The 22,049-nt window shown below is 44.5% G+C and overlaps 1 protein-coding gene across 3 annotated transcripts in view; it reads right to left on the minus strand.

Moving 5' to 3' along the window:
* Positions 1-22,049, minus strand: part of SHLD1 (shieldin complex subunit 1) — a 98,401-nt gene that overhangs the window by 47,158 nt on the left and 29,194 nt on the right. The window contains exons 1-3 of one of the 3 annotated variants that reach the window (XM_074949692.1): positions 20,400-20,465; positions 15,706-15,830; positions 14,573-14,745 (exon numbers count right to left, since the gene is read on the minus strand). In XM_074949692.1, the coding sequence (XP_074805793.1) occupies positions 14,573-14,738 (166 nt within the window). In that variant the 5' untranslated portion in view covers positions 14,739-14,745; positions 15,706-15,830; positions 20,400-20,465. Of the gene's footprint in view, positions 1-14,572; positions 14,746-15,705; positions 15,831-16,378; positions 16,937-20,399; positions 20,466-22,049 lie in introns of those variants that run through there. The other 2 variants (XM_074949693.1, XM_074949694.1) reach the window with 2 other exon arrangements.

A 22,049-nucleotide genomic window follows, 5' to 3' on the forward strand; every position in this document is an offset into this window, starting at 1 on the left:
GAGGCCATGGGGAAGTAGCCCAGGGAGTTGTAGCTGTCGCACAGCTGTTCCAGGAAGCACTCTAGACAGCTGCATTCCACAGGGCCCTGGGCTGGAACCCGGAGTAAAGGGCGGTCCTCGGTTCCCCCCAAATCCTCCCAACTCCTGGTCAGACACAGGAGGAGTCGACCTGGACTGTGGGTTCAGAAAAACGGCCAAGCTGAGGGCTGCCGTGAAGGTCCAAGGCGAGCAAATCCGCCAATAAGCGCAAGACCCACCAAGGTAGAGCAGGAACTTTGTCACAGTATTTATTCTTCCTTACACAGACAGCCAGTGCTCACTCACCGGTCTGGAGAGAGAAACTAATGTTGGCTGGCATATACTTGTACAAAATTGCCTCACAGCCACATTAAAAGCCATCACCATAATAGCATCATGGCAGTCTAAATTACATTAGGGTGCTGCAATTGTACAATGTGGGACAAACACAGATAGGTTATAATGGGAGGTGCTGAAGTGACAGGTCAAATAAATATAAAGAAGAAATGGCCTGAAGGGTCTGTTGCACCCGTACCATGATGCAAAATAAGATTAAATGATCCAAAATATGCCCAATGGCAGACACAGTGTTGTATACCTATTACAGGGTAGAAAAAATGGCAGTATATATACACACATATCTACTGTACCGCAGCTCCTGGCATTACGTGCAGGTGTCCTCTGTGTTGTTAACCTCAAGCATTCAAAGAAATCATGAGTCAGATCCACTTAAAAAAAAAACAAAAAACAGGAGATTTGGGTTTTTTAAATATAATAATTTGGAGGTCTTTGTATTTGCCTTCTGTTTTTTGAGCCTTTAAGGGTCACATTTTTCAGCTTTTCTTTGCAACCCTGAGGGCTAGAAGTATATATAAAATAAATTAAAGCTAAAATTCTCACAATCACATAACTCCTGGAGCTGGGCTTTAAGAAAAAAAAAACCCACAAACATTGTGCGTCTCACAACAAAATCACGAGATTTGGCCACACCGCATCCTAAAAGCTTCTTAGGAGCATTTGCACAGGGTTTACTTTCTTTTACAATGAACTCTAACTGCAGTTTTACATCTTGACACTTTATGGAGACAATTAATTCCCACTATGGGACATTTACTAATCCTTTTGCTCCCCACTAATCACGATCTCATAGATTTTCTTCTTTTTCCGCCTTGCTTTTATGGTCTTTTGATCTTTTTCCCCAGCATCAAAGGATTTTCTTCACATAATTCTACCATTTCAGAATTCATAGCCTCTAGCTAAATAGTCATGACCCAGAGCTACCTACAATAGATCCACTTTTGAAAAATGTGACAAACAGCATATACCAAAGGCTAGAATTTAACTGAATACCAGTCGCAAACTCAGATAAGACACAACCCATGTTTTATTGAAAATGCCTTATTCAGTGCAGCAGGTCTTTAAAAGCAAAGACAAATGCATCCGATGAAGTGAGCTGTAGCTCACGAAAGCTTATGTTCAAATAAATTGGTTAGTCTCTAAGGTGCCACAAGTCCTCCTTTTCTTTTTGCAGATACAGACTAACACGGCTGCTACTCTGAAACTGTGGTGTTTCCTTGAACAAAAAATTAATAGTAGTTGATAACTTAGGAATCAGCTCATAGATGCAGCACAAATACAAAATAGTACAGTGCCAGAGACAAATTACATCTAGGATTTCCAGTGTATATTTTTTGGCAAACTATGTAAATAGATACATGCTGTTTTGATAGCCCTCTAGTGGAAGTTCCCACATTACCCAGAAGCCATAACAGGAAGGTTGATGTGTTTGGAAAATCGATGAAGTGTGAACAAAAGGATAGAGCTGGAGACAAGACAGTGAAAACTGTAAGGAAAGGAAAGGGATAGCAGCAAAAATGACCCCCACAGGCAGAGTTATAGAACAGGAAAATGGCAAAGACTTGGAATCCTATCTGCAGTGGTTGGCATACTAAAGGACTGTTCCCCCAGTCAGCTACATCACTAGAAACCAACAGTGTTCCTATTAGTAAGAGATCTCCAAGCGTATGCGTTTCTAAAGACCTTAGAAATGCCTAATCCAAAGCCCAGCAAAGTCAATGGAAGCACTTCCTCTGTCTTCCATCATGGACCAAAAGAGAAAATCAAATGTTGAGCTCATTGGGATGTCCACGAGCTACTTTGACCCAAATCATAGATTCTGCTCAGTGTTTCCAATTTTGGCATCGAAATCAGAAAGAAGATCAAGCTCCTTCATAGTCCATGGTGTATGAATTACAACTGGTGTAAACCTGCATTGCTCCATTGAAATCAATTAAGTGTACAAGAACCTATTAATCAATGGAGCTATGCTGACTCACGCTAACTGAGGATTTGGCTCACTAGTTGCAAATTACGAGTGTGGAATGTTTATCAGTGAAGCTCCCAGAAACAGAAGCGTGTGTGGATTGATAAGCAAAATTAGTCCAAAAACCGTTATCTAGAATAAAAGACTAGACTTACCAGTCTACCCAATGAAAATTCTTTGGAGCCAGTAGAGAAAAGTCACCATGCAACCTGGTGAGGATATGATACAGTGAAACCAAAAACTTTTGCTAAAAATCCCTTAGCAATGGAGGCCCAAAATATGCTCTTATGATAAGTGAGACCTAAATGATGCAATAAGGCCCCTGGTTTCTAGGACATATTGGAAATTGTGTCACCTTCATTTAAATTTTAAAGTCCTGTTTTACTGAATTCATTTTTGAAATGAATATTACATCCAATACAGAACCTTTGCCTCGTGTTATTTATTCTGGTGATAAATTCCATTTATTTCATGCTGTCCCCACCTTTTCAGCTGCCCATGTGTTGCAGAGTTTTGAATTGACAGTGCATGACCCGCTATTCATTGATTCTAGATACAACCAGAATCTGAACCAGGGCCTTGTCACGTCCTTAATAACTAGTGTGAACATTACATTGTACTAGCCTAGACCATGAGAGTTATGTTAGAGTATTTACTACTCCTGTTCCCAACCCCACATCCCAGCAGCTTTCCCCTGGCCACGGAGGGCTTGATAAAGAGCCAACAAAGTGCTTTAAGAAGTTGGCCAAAGAGTTCATCAGAGAGAAGTGCAAGGTGCTGATATTTGTATTACAGTAGCACTCAGAGATCCCATTCTGCTTGATGCTGTTCAGCCAAACAGAGACTGTAAGCTCTCTGTGGCAGGGACTAACTGCACAAAGCATGGGGAGGGAAAGAGACACTCTACTAGCTAGCCAATGGCCCACGCTCCACCTCAAGAGTCTCCTTTCTATTGGGCTCTCCTCACCCAGCCCCCTTTCACTTTAGGAGAAGGGAAATCAAGCTAGTGGCCCACACAGGGAGATCAATCTACATTAGCATGATGTGCTGCTAGGGGTCAGTCAACCTTCTTTTAAATCACCGACCATCCGTTTAGCAGCCCCCAAAAAGTATCCTCAGGAAGGGGATGCTTGTGACAGACACACCATCAAAGACGTACGTGGCCCAATTCTCCATTCTGGGTCACCCATTCTGTCGTAGCACAATTGAAATCAGTGGAGCAGCACCAGCATAACATCAGTGTCACTGAGTGAAGAATCAGGCCCAGGAAACCACTGAAGCATCTGTCCCCACTGGGACACCATCTTTCTGAACCCGACCATCCCGTAATGCTTTTTTGTAGGGCAGAGAAACAGGAGGAAGAGACAGAAGGTCTCTCTGTGAAAACGGCCGGCAGACATCTTCCTCCTGTTGGAGGTTCAGCACAATTCCTGTAGCACAGCACAACTGCAGGTCCATAAACGTCATTAGTCCCTGCTGTAGCTCAGTGAAAAACATGGCACCTTCCAAAACCATTGCCAGGGGCATGCACAGAGGATGGAAAGATACAAAGCTAAGTTACAGGGGTGGAAGGTTACTGCAAGTTCATCTTCACACCAGGCTGTGAGCCTTGCCCTTGGGCTCTGAGGCAGAGCACAGGAAGATTTCACCTTTCGATTGTTCAGCAGCTGGGCTAAGGTTGGAGCTGGTCAGGAGCCACAATTTCTGTTCCATGGAAATTCCAACATTGCACAGTTTGCACCGGGAACTGCAATGACTCGGTTTTTATATCCTCAGTGCTACAATCTAACTATAAACACACACAAAACATGTTCTTCTAGAGTACGAATTCTCTGCCACACCTCTTTTCACAGCCAAAGGAAACGATGAATGCAAAATCAAGAGCTTTCGGTGTATTGGCTACGATATCATCATTGGGAATAACATGACTATTGTGACTCAGAGTAACAGTCTGGTTCCTGGCTCCCCCTTACTCCGGGATGGGAGGGGAATAGTCTGAGCCAGCTATGCGGCTGGCATGGATTACCTCCCTTAGCACAGCAGCACAACTGCACTGGCTGCTGCGACAGGATGGCAGAGCAAAGGCTCCCCCCACTTCTCACCCGTGTGTGGAAAGAAGAGTTGATGCCCTGTGGAGGCTGCTCTACTTTCCCTTCCCTCATTGCTACCCACAATGCAGGCAATCCGTGCCAAGGAACAAAGGGGATTCTTATACCCATTTACTCCCATGCGCGGGAGCAGAATGCAGGTGACAGTCTGGCCTGACTGGAGCAGACCATTGGGCCGAAAAATATGCATTTGAAAATCAGAGCCATGAAAGGCCAAATGACGCATTCTGCAGGAGGCCAAGGTGCTGATCCCAGTCCTGTTGTATCCAAAACTCTTCCTGTCTTCAGTGGGAGTTCGGAGTGTGCAAGGAATTAATTATGCAGATATATCTAGCCACAGTCTTCTTGTGCCATTAGAATACAAAGTCTGTGTTTAGTACTTGGAAACAGATTCATTTTCCTGGAGTGGGAACACAGGTGGTTTGAATGCAGTGTGTAGTAAGAGCCCAGTCCTGGGAGGAGCTGAGCACCCACAACCTCCAGTGAAATTAAATGGGAACGGTGGGTGTTCAGCAGCCTTACTGGATTGGGCTCCATGGACCTGATCCAATGTCAAGAGTAAGTATAGTCAAGGAAAAATCTTTGGAACATGCTCTTTCTAAATCTCGTTCTCATTTTTAAAAACAATCCATGGTTACTTTTCTTCCTTAGAATGCATACAGAATAAGATATCTGCTTCTCTTTCTCTGGGTTTATTTTTAGTTGAATGTTCTGTAGAACACATTCTTGAAAAATTAATTACAGACGGCTACAGGGACCCGCAGCCGCTCATCTAGCGATCTCAGGTTTTCTACGTCACATGGCTTAATCTACTTGTATTAATTTTCTATAAGCCATAATTTAGCTTTGCTACTTCATTTAATATTTCATGCAATTTCACCACTTTGTTAACAGACACTACAAAACACAACTGGCCAGAGCTTCCACTGCTGTGAACCCATGTGGCCTCATTAATCTCATAGCAATGCTAATTTACTCCATCTGAGGATCTGGCCCATTGTACCAAGGTGTATATGTGCAGCATTAAAATTTGAAATATTTCAGAACCACGCCAACTAGCTTTGAAGAGGGAGATTTTTTTTTTTTAATTGTACTTGAGGGGTGTTTTGGTCGAGGATCAAGTGAGTGCACTGGGAATAAAAATAATAATGATTAATTGGAAGCACAATTTCACATCAAGCCTGCAACCTGAAAAATCAACCCTCTCATCTTAAAAACAAAAAAAAACCAAACCCCAGCTGTGTGAATATTTTCTTTTTCCTAGAAAACGACTAAAACCACCACCTCAGCAAGGGATCAAACGAACACCGATGTAAGGAATAGCCAGAGATCTAATTAATTCTAAAAATTCTGGAAGGAATTTTGACTCTCATGCTACCAGAGATCAGGCTGAGACCTAATGTGGGCGGCAGATTATCCCACATCTGCCTACTGGAGAGGGAGAACAAAAACAAAAAACAGTGACACCCAAAATCATGGCTTTTTCAAAACCCAGAATTTTTCAGACAGGGGAAAAGAAAAAAAAACAACCCAGCAAATCCCAGTCATGAAGGACCTTACAACAGCGCTAATCACCAGACATTCTTCGTATTAAAAGTCTTGGCCCAGTTCAGGCGTAGGTACACTCATGTCTATGCTCAAACAACATAACCCAGCTCTACAGCAGTGGTTTTCAACCTTTTTTCATTTGGGGACCCCTACGAATTTTTGAATGAAGGTGGGGACTCCTTTGGAAATCTTAGGGATAGTCTGCAGAACCCCAGGGGTCCACGGGCCACAGGTTGAACCCACGGTTCTAAAGCATTGTCGTTCTCACTGGATCCCCTGACACAGCTGTAATGTAAACACAGGCTAAGAAACTCTATTCCAAAAACCACAAAAATACTTCACCAGCATTTGACAGGAACAACAGTACGTAAAAAACTACACACTATAAGCTAAGCAGTGAACAATCAAGTCTCCTTTGACAACATTTCCAGATCAGGATCTTCATCTGGAGTAAACTGATGTAGCTCCACTGAAATCAGTTGAGCTCTACTGATTTGCAACAGCTTAGGATCTAGGCCTTCTGGCAGAAATGTATAGATGCTAATTTTCCTCCACTACCTGAAGTTTAATTGTACCTCCATTTGATACATTTCTAATGTATCAGAAGTCAGTAATATTGATCACTAGAGGGCAGCAGAAATCAAACTACCATTCCTTAACCTAGTATTCTAAACGCGAACATCCGATACTGGGTTATTTCAGTGGCACTCTTAGGGGTTCTCTTATGAAAATAAAGAATACAAAGCGTACGTATATAAATCCCTCCCAATCAAGCCAAATATCAGAACGTATGTGGCAGGCAGATATTCTGATTATTATTATTTTTTGTTTATTAATTTTTGCATGCACAAGTGCGCATCTACCTTTGCACACAGTAACAATGATTGTACATATGCATGGGCATTTGGGCATCTAAGTTCCCATTTGCACATCCAAGCTCTGCATGGAACTGTGGTAATCATGCGTGCAAGTGGGCCTCCTATTTTAGCTAAAATTTGGCTCTGCGTGGATAACATGACTGGAGAAAACCTGTTTTGGACCTACAGGGTATGTACAGATGCTTCTAAGGAGCTTTTCTATAAAGCCTGTGGTCTTTGGCATTACACTTCCTCCTCAATGAATGCAGCGAGTTAAAATATGTCCTAGAAGTTCATTTCTCCTGGTCGTTAGGTAACCAAGCTGGGTTTTTCTTTAATGAACAGGATAAAGAATGAATACATTGAATTTTATACTGCCATGAACTTCTGAGTGGCCTCTCAAGTGCTAGCGCTAACCCAAATGGCTTGACAATATTAAAAGTTCGCCCTGTTCCTTTAATTTTCAACATTCCACAACAGCACGCGTGCATAACCCAAGTACAGGGAAAAACTACAGCATGTAAAACCATTTCTTCTCGTCCCATACATGACGTAGCTCTACCGGAAAAGATGGAAGAGGCTCTTAAAAGGCAAAGAGAGCAGTAAACATAGAACAGTTAAGGACTAGTCAGAATAAATATGCATTGATACAGACATGTCTCATTTCAGATACTAATTAAAAAAAAATCATAACCAGTGCATAAGAGAGTGGGGAGAGGCAGGTAACTGAAGAGTGCTGTCTACACAGCTATTTTTAGCGTGGTAGCCGAGTCCCATGAACCCGAGTCTGTGGACCTGGTCTTGGAGACTCACCGCTGCAGGCTGTGTAGACATACCCTGGGTGGGCAGGGAGGGAAGCTTCTGGGGTAGCCTGTGAAGGGTCCTGTTCCCAGGAACAGCTTTCAGATTCTCAGCTTCCTTACATCACAGGGTGCATCTGTGCATGGGGCCAGAGCCTCAGCAGGTTTCCAACTACACTGCTCCTTTGAAGCCAAACGTAAACCAGATGATGATCCAGCCCTTAGACTCTTTTGGACTCTGACCTCTGCTCCGGTCGCATCACCAACATCCCCCTTCTTCCTCACCTTCCTAATTCCCTCCTCTGTCCTCTCCTACTCCTTTGTTCCTCTCACATCATCTCTTCCCTACAAGATCTCCTTTCCTTTCCACCTTTTTCCCACCTACCCACCCCACCCCAGTCATCACTTTTAACAATTTTCATAACCCCTCCACAGAATGAATTAGAGATGAGTAAGGCTACAGTTTTGTCACCGAGGTCATGGAAGTCACGGAATCCGTGACTTCCAGAGACCTCCGTGACTTCAGCCCTGGTGGCTGGGAGTAGCAGGGTCCTGCCGCCTTCCGCAGCAGGGAACTGCAAGGTACCCCTGTCGCCTGAGACAGCGGGCCCCCAAGCTCTCGGCCGCCATGGGTAGCAGGGTACCCAGCAGCTCCCAGCCACTGCAGGCAGGAGGGGTACCCCGCAGCGCCTCAGCTGCCACTGTGGGATAGGGGGACACTGGCAGCTCCCGCCACCACCACGGGGCTGGTTGACCCCGGCAGCTTCCTGCCGCTGCTGCGGGGCTGGTTGACCCCTGCCACTCCCCACTGCAGCAGGGGGACCCCTGCTGCTGCTCCCCACTGTCGCGGGGGAGCAGGGGAACCCCTGCAGTTGCTGGCCACTGCAGGGAGCGGAGGGAGCCCTGCAGCTCCCCACTGTGGTGGTGGCAGGGAGATTCACACATCTCCCTGCCGCTAAGAAGGGGGCAGAGGGACCCTGCAGCTCCTCTCTGCCGCTGGGGGCAGGGGGACTCTGGAGCTCTGAGCCCCCAAGGAGGGTAGTGGGGGCCCCAGAGCTCCCAGCCACCCTGCGGCTGCCTGGTCCCTTCCCATTTTATCATAGATATTTTTAGTAGAAGTTAGGGACAGGTCACGGGCTTCCGTGAATTTTTCTTTACTGCCCGTGACCTATCCCTGACTTTTACTAAAAATAGCCATGACAAAATCTTAGCCTTAGAGATGAGCCAACTTTCCCCATGATCCTTGGCTTGGATGCTGTATCCCCTTCCTCACACTCTTTATTTAAGACTGCTCGGCTCTTAAGGGCAAGATCCATGTCTTCCTCTGTGTCTGGACAGCACCTAACACACGTTGGATGCTACCATAATGCAGACAACAGCAGCAAATAAAGGAAGAGAATATAGGTTTCGCTGAAAAAAACCTCAGCAAAATCAAAATACGAATTTAAATATTTTAAGACCTTTTTGAAAACTTGAAATAATAAAACAATTTGCCTGGATTTAAAACAGTCCCCAACAGAGCCAGTATCCTAAACCCTGCAGTGTTGTGCTAGGATGTGAGTAATGCAGATTAGAAATGTTATAAACACAGTCATTTAGTTTTATTTTCTGAGCCGAGTAGAAACATTAAAAAAAAAAGCAAAAAAGATGCAAAGTACAATCTTCATCAGCTTTAATATTCTAAGGTTCATTGCTGTATAAACAAGGAAATTTTGACTCTGTGCATGTGTGTGTTTTTAAATATGTTCTTTTTGACCTACCAATGTCCCTTTAACTTCATTACAAAATTCAGTTTACTGCTGGTTATGCTGTATCTTTGTTACAGCAGGAGAGTGCTCACTCACTAATGAATCATAAATCACTCATTCGTGCGTACATTTGGTCTTTATCAGCATTTCCATGTGACTGCAAGCACGGTTTTGCTGATTCAACGGTCTAACGGAGTTACCCAACTACTATGATGCAACATTTCCCTTCCAACAAAATGATATATCCTTCCTGTTATCCACACTTTTAATTGTTCCTAAGTTACACTAAGGACACATAAATATTTATGTGGGATGCCTGAAGGCTGAATGACATGCCTTCTGGTCAATATCAATCCAGTACAGGAGGAATGCCAGAAAAATATTACTTTGCCTCCATCTACATCTCCACTAAGAAGGTTGCTATGTTCTGAGAGACAGTGACAGTGACTCCTGCTGGCTGTACTTTTGTGTGCTGAAAAATTAACATTGGAGCAAGCGAGACCACTGTCTTTGTCAAACTACAAATGGCATTTAAAACAGAGTTCGAAGAATTACCTATCATTCCCACGCCTAAACCATAGGAGCCGGTCCCCAAGTCAAAATGCTTTATAGTACAGGTTAGAGCAAATCACTGCTCATAACTTAAATTTTACAAGCTGCATGCTGCCACCACTGATCATGCTAACCCATATGCTCTCACTGTTTCCTTCTGCTCCCCCATTTCTCTGTCTGTGTCCATCTGTTGTCTCGTCTCAGACTTAGACTGTAAGATCACTGGGGCAGGGACCATCCTTTTGTTCTGTGTTTGTACAGCACCTAACACACTGGGGTCATGGTCCATGACTGGAGCCCCTAGATGCCTTTGCAATACAAATGAATAATAATAAGAGACATGGAACACTTTTCACTATTTCATGAGAGGAGGAAACAAGAGCTAGGACTGTAACTCCAAGATGCATTGGTATGATTTAATTCTCTAACAAAGTTCCCCTGTGATGTAGGGTTTGGTTTTCACTGCAGTTATGTTTTCTGCAGCCAAGATGATTGATGGTATGACTACATTGCAAAAAAAACAAAACACAAACCCCAATTCAGGGCTGAAAACAGCAGTTTAGACATTCCTGCTTGGACTGGACCCCAGACTATGAAACCCAGCGAGGGGGGTTGGTCTCAGAGCCTGGGCTCCAGGCTGAGTGGGAACAGCTATACTGCTATGTTTAGCCCTGTTGTAGTGCAAACCTATAGAGCCCAAGTCAGTTGACTTGCTGCTGTGGGTTGGTTTTTTTTGCTGACTTATAAAGGACTTATGTAAGCTTAAACAACCTAGATTAGAAAGCAGACGTCTCCGTTTAAAATAAAAGACGCTCATGATTTTATACATGTACTTAGGCGAACGTGCATGTAAAACGATGTTGTTCCATACAAGCAGGCACTCAGATATTTGGAGCAGCATTGTTTTATATAGACACAGTTGTATAGAAAACTACACTCAAATAAGTATTTGTTTAGACTGCAAGTTCTTTGGGCCAGGGCTGTCTTATTATGTGTAGTCAGCGTCCATCACAGTTTGGCTCTAGTCAGGGCTTCTAGGTGCAATTGTAATGTGAATAAAAGAAGAAGAAGAATTTGGGGCCTGATCTTTCATTCTCTGCGAAACCCAAAGTGCCCACTGAAGTCAGTGGGTGTTGTACATGAACAAAAATGCAGGATCTGACCTCTACTGGTGTAAAACACAATATGAAGTTTCATGTTTGAGCAGTTTGTCTTTGTTTTTCACGTGTCATGGCTGGCTGATTAGCTATAAACTCCATGCGCCGCAAACCAGTCTCGGGACTGCAGAGTAATCACACGTTCCTCCTACACCCCAACATTAATCACCAACACAATTAACTCAAATAGCACCAACCCTTGCTGGAGAAGAACAGGATCTGAGCAAACAGCTCACAATAAACACACCCATCACAGGGATTGCCTACAAATCCCTGCACTTGTGGATACACCTTTACAGAAAACCTGTGACACACAGTCTAAAACAAACAAACCCCAGCCTATCACACTGTCAGACGAATTTCTCTACCAAAGCAGAGAGAAACATTCATTTGGCATATTTTCACTAGCAACAAGGAACTACATCCTGACACTATGACTCACAAGCGGACACTTTACCATTACCAAGATCTGAAATTAATCAAGGCTCAAATTAGAACAGGAATATCGATTGGCCAAATCTACTATAATGACTAGGTCACGTAGCCTCCTCCAGTGCTCCTACTCTTGACAGACAAAACACAGCAATGGCTGGAATCCCTATCACAGATGAATGCTATTTTACTTGAGACACAATCCTGGAACTGTCATACGAGAAACTGAAAGAAACTGCCCAGGCCTCATAAGCTAGTAACCACCACAGCTAAGCTAGGCTCATTGGGTGCTTAGCCTCTGTACGTGCAATATAGTGAGTGACCAGTAGGGGTACTGATGTTACCATCCCTGATGGTTTGCTCAGCCCTTAAGCAAATAAGTATCTTGTGTCAGCGGACACGAGGAAGAGGAGTTAAACCCTTCCTTTTAACTATTTAAATCTCCAAAGTGAACAGAAATTTTGCTAGCTTTGCCTACAAACAGAAGAAATAATTTTTTTCTTTTTAAAAAATATTTGCAAACCCCTTTGCAAATGACTTCCCAACCTCACCTCGTTTTATTTTAATCCAGACTATTTAATGTAACTGACACAAACCTTCTTAACCCTCGGTGTATCAGGACTGAATAGGTGATGAAAGTGGTGGGTTCAATGCAGTTTGGATTTAACATTCCAGAAAGGAGCGAAGGCTAAATACAACCATTTCCAGCTTTGCCCCACGTCCAATGCACTGTCTATGCAGTCACTCCTGCTGATGATGACAGCAGCAGCAAAAGCCACGCACAAAGGAATACTATGCTAGTGGGTCTTAGATCAAAAGCAGGACACAACAGAATTATTTTACCTGGAAATATTTAAAAGTAGCAAACAACATAGTAGCCCCACTTAGTTCACATGTAAAGTGATTCCCCCATCACAAACTTCCCCTCACAAACTTTTAAGTTGGGGGGGGGGAAGGGAAGGGGAGAGGGGAGAACCTGGATCACATGAATCAATAACGTCATGCTGGATCACATGATGTAACCTATTACTGCCCATTCTTCTGACACCAGCATCCTGTTCTAACATCAGTGCTCCCCCTCCGCCGCACCATGGCAACTGACAGGGGCTGGCAATTGACTTCATAGTGGTGGAGAAATCAGTGAGGCAAATCTGGGGATATTCTGTGCTGGTCAAAAATGGGTTTGTTGGGTTTTTTCCCCTGTGGAAAATTCCAACTTTTCAGCTAGAGAACTGACAACCAAAAATTCTCAGCCAAATAATAAAGAGAAAACCAAAAATTTTGATTTAGAAATGCTGCCACGGTGCCTCAGGGGAGTTGTAATTCAGGTACCTCATAACACCATTTTTCTCTATGGGCTGGGCTCCCTAGCTGGACTACACCTCCCATGATGCACCACATTCTCCCTTCTTGTTGATATTCCACAGTGCATCATGAGACATTAGTCCCCTGGGGAGCCTGGCACATAGAGGGGAATGGGACATTACACACCCAAAAAGTACAACCAACTCCCATTAAGGCACAGCGGCTATATTTCAAAATAAAAATTTTCAGCCAAAAATCAAAACTTTTTGGATATTTGGGGTTTTTTATGAAAAAGTCTAAATTTTCTGTGGAAAGCAAACACTTTTTGTAGAAAATTTAATTTAGGCCAAAACCCAATTTCCCACTGAAAAACAGCTTTGACAGAAAATTTTCCAACCAGGCCTAATTCTAAATGTAACTTATTTTGTTCACACATATGCCCCAGACCTGTAATAGAGACAGTCACACAACACGCAGGACAATCCCTCTTTCCAAGAATCTCAGGCCAGCACCAATAGCTGATTTTCAAGGAGCAACTCTGCTTCAAGAGCTGAAGGTAATCAGAGCCCCAGGCAGAGAGCAAATTCTCCTGCTGCTCACATAGCTCCAATCCCATGATCTTGTATAACCAAAACCAACACCACCACATAGCCTGTCTTCTCATGACTGACATTTCTTCTCCCATGTTAAGAAAAAGAACTTGGAAGACTGTGTAACAGGGCCACCTAGTGACACCTACGATAAACTATATTAATATTGTATTTTAATGCACCCTCTCAAAAGGCACTCTGACCACGGTAGAATAATTCATCCGTAAAAACACACGAAGGTAGTGGAAACTGGCCAGAGTCGCTCTCAGAAAGTACAAGCAGAACAACACCTGTATACATATCACATCCATAATAGCTACATTAAATAAACTCTCAGATTGTAAAGTCACATGCTGAAAAATTAGAAAATACCAGAATTAAAGTTGTTCATGCAACCTCAGTTCAGCTCCCTTGTGGATAAATACAACAGTGCAGCTCAGAAAGTGGGAACTGGCCCAAAGCTTAGTTTCTTGACCATTTCTGCAGAAATCCCCCCCTCTAAGAAACAAAACAAGGCAAGAAAGTTAACCATTGTCTCCCAGTTGCGGACCATAATCTGATCCTATAGCAAGCTTATTACTAATCCACAAGGAATGCAGCACAACCAGCCATTCAGTTGCCTGTTTCTATAACCTTTTATAAACAGAACACTTGTCCTGCACTGGTTTAATGAGGACACAGACTGTAGATGGGAGAAAGGTAGGTAGAAGGATTTGCAGAGCAGATGTTTCCTTACTGGTTGTAATTGTACAAAGCAATGTTTTCCCTGATGCCTAGGAGAACGTTAGGATTGTTTCTGTCAGTTGGCCTCAGGCAACTCCCTCCTCGATGAGCACAGTGACACCAAAAAGCAGCAACCCTCTTGACGGCTCTCACAGGTATCAGCAATCCACAGCACACTTTGTATTTACTTGGAAGCACAGAACCAGATTGCAGTTCCAATAAGCCACACTTTGCATGAAGGCAGATGAACATGCATCGAACTTCAGCACGCTGTTTGCTGTTCATTCAAACAACACTCTGCCTGAAGCAATAAATATTGACCTGACATGTCTCTATGTCCAAAGGGAGGGAGTGAGGGAGTGTGAGAGAGAGAACAGGAATATTTACATTCATTGTTAGTTTAGTCTTTACCTAAGCATGCTGATGAGGCAAAAGTATCCACAGAACTACAAGGCTCCTCACTGGTCCCAGTGCCGTGCTCTGGCAGGAAGCTGTCTGTTATGTCATATGCAGACGGAAGGTCCAGTATGCTGCTGTCCTCTGAGGGGTGGCTCGATGCTGTTTCATCTCCCTCCATGGCCCCACTGCAGTGGAGACACAACTGTTACTGAGATCCAAATGCTGTTTTGTAGCATGAAAACCCAAAGGAAAGCAAACTCTGAAGAGCTCATCTGGTCATGCTCTTTATCATCACACAACAGAATTTTGGTTTCAGCATTTAGTCATTGATTAAACTAAGGGAGAGTGGGTCTAAGAAGAGGAAGGCGGCATGAAAGAAATAGATTTTGCTGTTCTTGGGCAGAGGGGATAACTTGGAAGTCTAAGCATCAAGTCTGACAAACCTGGACTCCCTGGAAACACATGGAGTCCAGGAAAATACTGAGGCATGTGCTAAACACTGAGCATATGACCCAAGTTAGACTGCTCATGTAGTTAAAAGTAAGGACATCCTTGGAGTCCTTTTTCCGATTGAGGCCTCTAGCAGCAGCTGGGTCAGCTCATCCCTTCATTCTCCTTATGTAGATAAACTGAAGACATTCCAGCTCACCAGGAGGGTAGACATGAGGGCGTCTGAAAAAAAACTAACATCCTCTCTGCTCGGCATGGACATTAATACTCCAACACTACATGTCAAAACATTGGAACTATGCCGAGGAATCCCTGGCCAAAATTCCATTTCTGCACCATGTGCCGTACACCACACTTCAGCTATCCTCCACCCTAGTCATATTAGTTACAAGTAGAGCTTCCAACAGTCAAGTTGCTGTACATAAAAGAATGCAGGCGCTTATGCTCTTCAAAACATAGCAAAAAGAGGGGGAGGAGGGGATGGTAAAGGGGAAAAACACACAAGCTAGGTGGCGATTGGCCACATACTTATAATGCCATAATGGATTTCTAGAAGCCATACAGCCAGTCTCCGGTTAACTTACTCCAAGGCCTTTAGTGGAGAGGCTGATGTCAGAGGAAAAGTGATGGTGTGACTGAACCTGTGAGTTCTCAGATGCGCAAGAGGGGGACACATCATTTCATATGCACTGTACCTATGAATGGATCACTGACGATTGAGCAATCCTTTGGGCAGTGTCCAGAAGTAAATAGGTTGCCAGTGTTTGTGATCAGCTGTCACGCAGCTTTCCCTTCTAGGAAGTCTGTCAGCTGCAACCTTCTGGAATGAAAAACAGGTCAATTAGATTCCTTACATCAGCTGATCATACTGCCAAAATGGTATGACCTTCAAAAAGTGTGTGTCACTTGGAAGTCAACACATTCCCCACTGTTTGTCAAGACTGACACAGGAGTGGATCTTCCTTGGGAAATAAACATAGCATAGTTATGAAATAATTTCCTTCAATCTTTTTACAGTGATGCTGGCCTCACTGAGAAGTTAACACCCTCCATACTTGAAGTATTGGTAGGTCAATGCCACGTGAGCTCTCATTTATTCAAAAACTTTGAAGCAGGGAACTAAAATTCAAACAGACTCCTTGCTTAGCCTATGCCCACATATGAATGAATGGCTGTTTCCCTGGCACAGCTACCCACTATGCTCTGTGGCTGGCATTCTGAAACCAGCAGAGTATTATAGCACCTATCCGTGCAGTACCAAGGCTTTCCAGGAAGTATATTCTAGGAAGAGGATATGATCTAGCGTTCGGAGCTGGCACCAGGCTCAGGAGACCTGGGTTCTATTTTTCACTCAGCCAATAAACTCACTGTGTGATTTTAGGCAAGTCACTGACAACCATATTTTCAAGGATTGGCCACTTCCTGGCAGCTTCTCAATTTGAGACAACTTAGTCCTGAGCCTCTGCAGCTCCCATGGACTTCAGTTGGAGATCTGGGTGCTCAGAACTTCTGAAAAATCAAGGCCAAGATGTTTCGAGTCAGGACAAAGACTGAAACATGCGAACACAGTACTGAAAAGTGCGACCTTCGTGCCGCTGAAGCTCGTTTTCCCCATCTGTAAAAAGATGATGATAATGCACGCCCGCCTTAGTAACACACTCCAGGTCCTATGAACCAAGGTGCTATATTAACCCCAAATATCATTATTCCTATTTTTACCTGGAAGACAGACCAAGTTGGAGATCAGACTTTTTGAACCCAAGCACAACCTGGCAATGATGGACTGGTTAGAACAAGTTCTCAGTGTATGATAGAAAAATAATGATTAGTAAACAAACCAAAAACTGGACTAGCCACCTCACAAAACATAGGCCAAGATTTTCAAAGGGAGCTGATGGTTTTAGGTGTCCAACTGGAGACCCCTTAAAGGAACCTGTTTGCTGAGGATCTCTTCTCTCACAATCAAGCTCCTTTAAGGTATCTCAGGTTGGACACCTAAAATAACAAGTCACTATGAAAATGTAGGCCATCACACCAGCCCCAATGACTGTATAAATCTAAAGCCAACGTATCACAAACAAGAGGAGAGGAAAGGAAAGACAAGGGCGACAATAATAAGATGAGTCAGTATGTCATGGACCCGTCTGGACTTTGAGGAGGGATCTGAATGAGAGGGAGGTGACTTGGGAAGGGCAATCCAGACATAAAGGGCACCATGGCAGAAGGCACAGATATGTTTGTGTTAGGCGATAAAGCAGGTATAGACAGGGGGAAATGCTAAAATAAACTGAGTGAAAGGAGCATGCAGGGGCTGTGTGATGCAGAACCAGGGCTGAGGCGTTCAAGTTGGACTGGAGGGGGTTGAAGTTGATATCAAAAAGATCTGATGAGTGGGAGAGTGGAGCAGTGAAGTAGGATGATTAGAGATGAGTGATTTCACCCCGGTGAAGAGGTGTTTGAAATGTTATGGAGGGAAAAGCTCCAGGATTTGGAGACAACCTGGGTGGGAGAGGAGGAGGAGGAGTGGAAGATGGCCCCCAGGTTATAGGTCTGGTGGAGTTAGAAGCCATGATAGAGGATAGTTAGAAGCAGAACAGAGATAGAGGAGAGAGTTAGGAAGAGATTAGGAGCTTGGTGATGAGGGTGAGCCATCCAAAATGAAACCATGAGAGACACAAGGTGAACTACTCTCAGCTGATTTTAAAAAACTGTATTGTGTGGGATATTAAGATAAGTATGCCAATAATGACAAGAGTTAAAAATCTGTATTCCTATCTTTTAAGTGTGGATTATCATATATGTGTAGGAACAGGGATATGAGATGCGGTGTTGTTATATCTCAGTATATTATTATTTATATTATTGCAGGGCCTATGAGTCTTAGCCGGGGACCAGGACCCTGCTACACAAGGCAATGTAAATACAGAACAAAAAGGCAGTCCCTGCCCTAAAAAGCAATATTCACAGGCATGTGGTACAGCATTGTAACATACACTTCTATTCAAATGTATTTGGTGCAATGTTTTTACACAGTGCAAAGTCCACAAGCAGCTGGTATAGATTGATTTAAAACTCATTGGCCTTCCAGAGTCTGTTTCCCCATTTAGTCATTCTACTTTACCTTGTATAATTCCCCTGATCCCAATGGAGATGCACTGCTGTTATCAGAACAGAGAATCTGTTCTCAACCTCTAATCAGGGGGGTCAAATGTAACACCCCTGGGCTGGATCTAGCCTGCTGAACAGTTTGATCCAGACTGTGGACTTCCCAAGAATATTCAGGTTTGTCTTCACAACCCCTGAGTCCACACTACCAGGGTGTGATTTGTAGAGCACACCAGTGTGTTGTTCTCTAACACCCCTGCGTAGACCCTGCTAGCGTACACTGATGAAGTCCTGCTAAAAGCAGGATGACATCAACACACACTAAGGAACATTTAGCATGCGCCAGCAGGGTCCACATGGGGGAGTTAGTCCACAATCCAGACTCTGGTGCAGCAATCCAGCAAAACCTTGTGTACAGGTGCTGAACCACTTGGAAGCGTTTAAGAGGCTCTGGAGAAGCGTAAAATAAATGTAGGTCATTACCAACATGGTTTATCTTTGGCTATTTCTATTTTAATAACTTTTGCTGAGTGTGGTCTGCACAAGCAGCAGATCAGGCCCGCTATCTCAGGTGAGTTTGACACTCCCATCCTCAGAGGTCTGACTGTCCCTGAAGTGCTTACATTCCCCTCCACTACCCCAGCCCTTCCTACACTCACGCACACTCTGATTCAGAGTGTCTCCCTGCTCCCCACGAGGGCTGTCTTCTTGTAACACTGAAACAATCAAGCCAAATTAAAGACCATTCACCCCTTTAAGCATTAACATAATTTACGGCTAGTCCAGTGGTAGGTGAGCTGGAAGGGAACCCCTTGTGAATATTGTGATGGGATCAGTCTCTGTGCTTAGTATTTATTAGAGCCAGTAAAACAAAAACATTTTTCACTAAAATTTATGGGTCTGTTTTTTGGTGGGGGAAAAAAAAGGTTGAAATGTTTGGCCCAGCTCCGTTATTTATCAGTCCTCCAGCGCTGCGTGTGAAAGCAGCGGCCGTATTTTAACAGATGGTTTCCCCAGCTTTGTTTTTTAATGTAAATTTTCAGTTTAAGGGCTCGTCTGCTTTCAATAAAAGCAAACCAGAGAAGAGCTCCTGGGGAAAGGCAACAAGGGACACCAAAAGTGAGCAAAAAGGCCTTCAGATCAAACCGTTGGTTCTGAGCAGGGATGCGCCGCACCCACTGATGGTACAAAGCCCTGTAGTGCTCCACTGTGGGGCCAGCCCCACACGGTTATTTACAAAGCCTGGCTGCCCAGCACAGCCAGGGTAGAAGAGGGATAAGAACGGCCTTACTGGGTCAGACCAAAGGTTCATCTAGCCCAGTATCCTGTCTTCCGACAGTGGCCAATGCCAGGTGCCCCAGAGGGAATGAACAGAACAGGTAATCATCAAATGATCCATCCTGTGGCCCCCTTCCCAGCTTCTGGCAAACAGAGGCTCTAGGGACACTTGAGAGCATGGTTATGCCTGGGATAAGTTGCCACGGCCCCAATCCTGAAAGCGGGTAGCAGGGACCCTGCGCTCGCACTGGTCTATGCATGCAGACAGGCTCGCAGGATCGGGGCCCCTGGCACTACTTGGAGACGTCTGTCCGCCTCCCAGCCGCAGTAAGAAGACAGTCTGGGGGCAGCAGGGCTGATGGGTTGTCAGAGAGCAGGTGAACAGCAGCCAGACCCCACGAACTGCCAGTCGCTCCCACATGCTCCCCAAGGGCAGGGGAAACCCTCCCCCTTTAGCCACCCGTTCCTTCTGCGTGCCCCAGTGCCGCTCTGCCAGCCCCCTCCCCAACCATACACGGACGTCCCCCAGCCTCCAGCTAACACCGTGCTGCAGCCGCTGATCACTCACTCACACCCTCAGATACCCCAACTCCTTGCCCCCCCAGACAGGGCAAAGCCGAGCGGGGAGGTGTTCAGGGGCCACTCTCCTTTGCATGGCCCCTTACAATACCGACCTGCTCCACCTTGCATCGAGCTGGGAGGCCAGGATGGAGTCCCTTTCCCAGGCCTGAAAAGAGCTCCGTCTTTGTAAGCTCACAAGCTTGTCTCTCTCACCAACAGAAGTCGGTCCAATAAAATATATTACCTCCCCCACCTTGCTTCCCAAACCTTCACACAAGCCCCGCACCCCAAATCCACTGGCACTCCTGTGCAGCACCCCCCTACGACCCCCCCACCCCAGCTGACACGGTTCAAGCAGGCGGTCATCCTCAGACACCATCCCATGGAGACAGCCTGCAAGGGGACAGGGAGCAGACCCTCATTCGCTCGCCCTTGCGATACTCACACAGCTGAAGCAGGAAACACTTGGGACCTGCAGCTCCCGAACTGGAAGTGCATGAGCCACCTTCCTGGAGGGCATGACAGCCAAACAGGAAGTAGTTGGGGCGGCGGCGGGGGGGCTCCTGCTGGCTACTGATAAATGTGTCCCCAGCCGATGGCTGGAAACCATTTTTGTTGTGGGTAAAAGGAAACGGTTCTGAGAGTTTCAGAGTAACAGCCGTGTTAGTCTGTACTCGCAAAAAGAAAAGAAGTGAGCTGTAGCTCACGAAAAGCTTATGCTCAAATAAATTGGTTAGTCTCTAAGGTGCCACAAGTACTCCTTTTCTTTTTGGTTCTGAGAGTGCAGAACCCGGAGAAACCGATCAAAAGAGGCAGAGTTAAACAACACCTGTCCCTCAATGAGAACAGGAAGGGGGGAGTTAAACGAAAAGAAACTTTTTAAAAAAATCCCGGTCTACAGAAAATACAAATCCTAAAATCAAAAGCATGGGACCTGCAAATGCTGTCCTTGCCAGCATCTTACATCCAGGAGACTGACGCACACAAACCTTGTGTGAACATTTAGTTCCGACTAGCAGGGAGACATCGTTTATAAGTAAAGCACTGACTGCACGGATCCTGTTCGCTCCCAGAATATTTTGGAAAACCTGGAGCAGTGTCCTGCATGTAGAAGATTAGTGCATTTCAAAACAAAATCTTCAGACATAAAGACAAAAAAAAATTATTTCACGGGCATGCTGGAAGTCTAATTCTCTAGCATCATGTAAAGTTTCTAGAAAACACATTTTTAACTCACTATGATGCTTGCTGAACTCTTCCTTCTCATGGCTCTTTCTTCCTCCCCATCTTTACTCCATTTATTTTCCTTGCATTTCTTTGTTTTCTAAGACCCCAAACCCGCATGGACAACTGCATAGGGGGAACTCTGTGCCTTCATAGACCCTGCTATTGCTCCAGAAATAAATCCCCAGCCTTCCAGGGAAATGTATTTATGTTTTGTGTGTCTAAAACATGTCTGCAGGGGATGCAGGCACCGACTGTTTCAATTATTTTCTGATGTCAGTGAGGCTGAAAGTGGGCAAAGGGGCACACCTGTGCAGGTCAATAGGCAGGATTAGGCCCTATTCCCTCTCCCCCCAATTTCTTGCACCATATACTTCTTCCTAACCCCATATTTCTTATATCTCTCCTTTCTCTTCAAAAACACCCTTCTTTTCTGTCTCTGCCTCTTTACTCTCAGCTGATGTTTTTAAAAAGCGAGTATAGTTTTCCCCTGTGGATATTTACAGTTAAGTTCACAGATGATGACACATGTTAAATACAAAGACAGGTATGCAGTTTTGAAGTGTGGATTATTATATATGTGTGGGAACACTGATATTTAGTGCAGTGTTGCTATACTCAAGAAAATTCACAGGTACTTGGTGCAGCATTGTGATACGCATGTATATACAAAGGTATTTGGTGCAATGTTTTCATTCAGGTAGGTCTGCTAGCAGTTGGTGTAGACTTTTTATGCATGAGTAGGTACACGGGTGCTTTGTGCAGAATTGATGTAGGCAGGTGTTATATATTTAGAGTGAAATTCCCTCCTACCTTAGCCAGGCACAAAGCTAAAATGATTGAGCTTTGCGTGGATATCTTCATGGGCTCA

This window comes from Natator depressus, chromosome 3 (assembly GCF_965152275.1).
Source record: "Natator depressus isolate rNatDep1 chromosome 3, rNatDep2.hap1, whole genome shotgun sequence".
Taxonomy (NCBI): Eukaryota; Metazoa; Chordata; order Testudines; family Cheloniidae; genus Natator; species Natator depressus.